The sequence below is a fragment of the Aphanomyces astaci genome (genome assembly GCF_000520075.1).
Source record: "Aphanomyces astaci strain APO3 unplaced genomic scaffold supercont1.9, whole genome shotgun sequence".
In the NCBI taxonomy this organism is placed as follows: domain Eukaryota; phylum Oomycota; class Saprolegniomycetes; order Saprolegniales; family Verrucalvaceae; genus Aphanomyces; species Aphanomyces astaci.
Window position 1 is genome coordinate 373,959 of NW_009798272.1, and position 3,574 is coordinate 377,532.

The window sequence follows — 3,574 nt, forward strand, 5'->3', positions numbered from 1 at the left end:
TAGCGTACAGTACGGCGTCGAGTATGATATTACAGTAACGTTATCCATTTAAATCATGCAATCCTGCAACCCTGAGATGCAGTTTGGCCTAATGAATTGATGGCATTTGATTGGATGTCATCATTTCTTGATGAGTTAGCCCCATAAACTGCTGGTAAAACCCAGCTAGGGCAACTCTCCAAAATTTAAATAAATAACCAAAAGTAGGGATGTATGATTCTGTGTTTTGATTGGATAACTTCATGGGAATATTCGATAACCAATCACAAAGTCGCTTGCCTCTAATTGGCTCGATTCAAATCTACAAATGACGCTTTTCAAATCTGTCAGCAAGTCCAGCACGCATTTCCAAATGAGCGCAACCAAGGGAAAACAGACGCGATACACAAATGGCCAGCGCAAACAGCTCCTGGCCAGGTTCCGCGCATCAAATGGCACCAGTGAACGCCAGTTCTGCCGTGACAACAAGATCTTCCGTGGCACATGGCAGGACTGGCGTTCACGAGAGTCAGCCATCATGGCAAGTAAACGCCACAGCCGGCATGCGACCTTGGGCGGCCAAGGGCGCCGTGAGCTGTTGCCGTTCAAGGACGACCGCTTGGCCTACATGCGAGCCAAACGTGACTCCGAAGAGCACCTACGGGTGTTTCACCTCATGCGCTGCGTGAATACGAATCACAAAGAGTGGCTCGTGCAGTACCTGGCGCCCAAGAAGAACGAAGCGTTGGCGTATCTGTCGTTCCGAAGTCTCAACCCCGAAACCCCGAAACCCCGAAACCAGCCGGTGTCAGGCGCTTGATGTCGGCGTGATGGGTGCTTTGAAGGCCATGCTGAAGACAGCGTGGTTGCTAGAAGACGACGAACGCAACGGCGATATCTTAACGGCACAAGAGAAGCGTTTGGCCACAGTGAAACGGACGATTAAGGTATGGGATCGTATTTCGATAGACACGATTGTGAAAACCTTTGATAAAGCGATCCCATCAGTACTTGAGATTTAATTCATAACAATTTGATGGTCATGCATTGTGTGAGATTGTTGCGGACACTCGTATGCGCGTTATCCGGTTTTACCTGGATTAACTTTTTTAGAAAAAAAAGGACGCGTGCGACGCGCATTATCCGGACTCACTGACTTTAGTTTTAGCCAATACATGTCGTCTTCACGGAGTTGCACGAAGTGATTTTCATTATATTTTGATTGTGCGCCATACCATTGAACATAGTATTTTCAAGTCATGGGTAAAAGTTGCACTGGCCGGGTTTTACCGGCAACCACTGTACGACGGATCTTGCTGGATCTAACGTTAGTAGAACGTTCAGTTCTAGATTCGTCGTTATGAACATATTGAAACGAAGAAAAAGACCGTGGGATGCAATAAAGTAGAGTTGCGACGTTAGTTCAGTGACATCGTTTTGATGCCTGCGTGGAGCGAAGGGTGCTTTTGGTGAATAATTCCCTCGTTGTTTTGACCCGAAATACTGTTTCAATGAGGGAATTATTACATCTGGATAAACCTTTTCGCCAGTAGCCCTGTAACCTGGGACTCCGTCCTACATACCCCCGGTGAGTACATACAATGCAGTTAACAGATACAGTTAGCCATAGCTAACCACTGACCACTTAACCCCTAGTAAGAAGTGAGGTGGTCTGAGCATACAAAGTTCCTTATAAACCTTTTTGACAAGCAGTAGGTCGGGTTAAAACAAAAGTGGAACTTGAATGAGGGAATTGTACTGCTTTTGGTACATCAGATTCAAGTTGACTTGTCGCAGCATACAGTACAGTAAGCTTATCAAGGCGCGAGGGTCTTACATATTTTAGTTTTCCGTAGACAACGACTATCAAGTTTCCATGTAGACGCGATCGAATCCGTGAAATGTATTGGACATTCATTTCCTAGTCTTGAACACGTCTGCGAAAGGTACTGTACAGTAAGTACAATTGGTGCTTAAGTCTTTGTCGACCAAGTTGGTCAATAGCAAGTGCAAGTTTGGTTTGATTTGAATTTTCCAATTTGAGTATTCAGATACAAATATTCAATGGAATCCTATGTTACTGTACTAGCCCCTGTTCAGTCGTTGAGTTGTAGTTGAACGTACGGTGATCCTGTGCGTTTACTTTAGAAAGCTCCTGGTAATTTTGCGTCGGAATGATCGATTGCATTCGGCGCGTCTTATTGCGCAGTCAACTGCGAGCCAACGCTTGGATTCAAGCGGACCCCTCAGGTTGAAGGGATTCAAATCCTTCACAGCTGCGTTTGTAGCACCAACTAGTCCGCTTTTCCTGTAGTAGATACTTTCACTTGAACTTGGCTTCGAAGTCCAGCCACCACATACAGTACTAGTACAACTCAGTCGCCTTCAGCTTCGCCTCACCGTCTTCCCGTCCAACGACATCTTCCATCGTCAATCACATCAGCACCACCCACGACGGTCTTGGCGGTGTCGGCGGCAAGGTGGAAGTGCTTAGACCTCGGTGTCGACCACCGCTATGACTCCGACTTCTGGGGGGGCTGGGGACAACGACACCCCCACTCTCACTCCATCGATTCAAATGCACTGTTGGCACCTCCAGGCTTTCCGGTTACGAAATTCAGCGCCCCCTCGCTCTGCCCGTGCAGCAACGCTATAGTATGTTCCAATACGGGTATAAACATACAGTATTGTACCATTCATGTGCCATCGAGATTTTCTTCACGGATTCTTCAAGTCCTGGTGGAGAAAGCAGAGCTCATTCCATCAATTCAGCACAAGTTGATGGGTACGACGTTGAATAAACACCCCCCTGTCCCCAGACAGGTTGTCATTGCCACAACACCTTTCTTCAAACGTTACTGCTAGTATTCGGACAATCAATCGACGAATGGTGATTTTGTTAACTTGTGCACAATATTGGCGCCAATGACGCATGTTCTAACTTCAAATTGAACTACTGTATATCACCTTGTTCCACTAGGGGGGGGGGAATAGCTCAGGTGGTAGAGCATCGGTTTCTTAACTCAAAGGTCGTGGGTTCGATCCCCGGATTCCCCGGATTATTTCCGCAAGGATTTATCCGTCCCTCCCCTGGGGAATCCGGATAACAAGGGCTGCGTACGAAGACGAGGACCGAACTTCGAAGAAGATCGGTCGAAGCACGAGGTATGAAGCGTTGAGCGAAGTAAAAACCGAAGATTACACACCGCCCCTGGTCGAGCAGGCGCGTTACAATTGGCGAAGCGGTTCCATAACATGTGGTTCTAGTGTCGGCCCTCGCGGAGGAATGTCTTAAAAATGATAATCCAAACTCAATTAATCACCTTGTTCCACTACAACTGCAACCAACATATGTATACCGTTGGTTGCAGTTTGTAGCCGGGGTGCCCGAAATTGTTGGCCAAAGGCAAGTTCACGAAATCTATCGCACCATGCGTGTCGGACAAGCTGCGGAATCTCATTACAATCCAGTAAGGCGGCAACTTGATCATCCTAAGTAAAGTGCATGTTGTTTGTACTGTATGTCCAGAACAAGCTGGTCCACGTGTACCGTTTCGACGTTTCCTTTACAAAATGACGTGTCTTCCCCGTCTTT

General features: G+C 47.0%; 1 protein-coding gene and 1 pseudogene across 2 annotated transcripts; both read left to right on the forward strand.

Moving 5' to 3' along the window:
• Positions 1-352: 352 nt before the first annotated feature.
• Positions 353-799, forward strand: H257_04937 (hypothetical protein; the record flags this gene model as incomplete). The annotated part of the gene is made up of 1 exon (XM_009829603.1): positions 353-799. The coding sequence occupies one exon, from the start codon at positions 353-355 to the stop codon at positions 797-799; it is 447 nt and encodes a 148-aa protein (XP_009827905.1).
• Positions 800-2,963: 2,164 nt separating this feature from the next.
• On the forward strand, positions 2,964-3,036 carry H257_04938 (annotated as a pseudogene). The gene has a single exon. The product of its transcript is annotated as a tRNA-OTHER (tRNA).
• Positions 3,037-3,574: the final 538 nt, after the last annotated feature.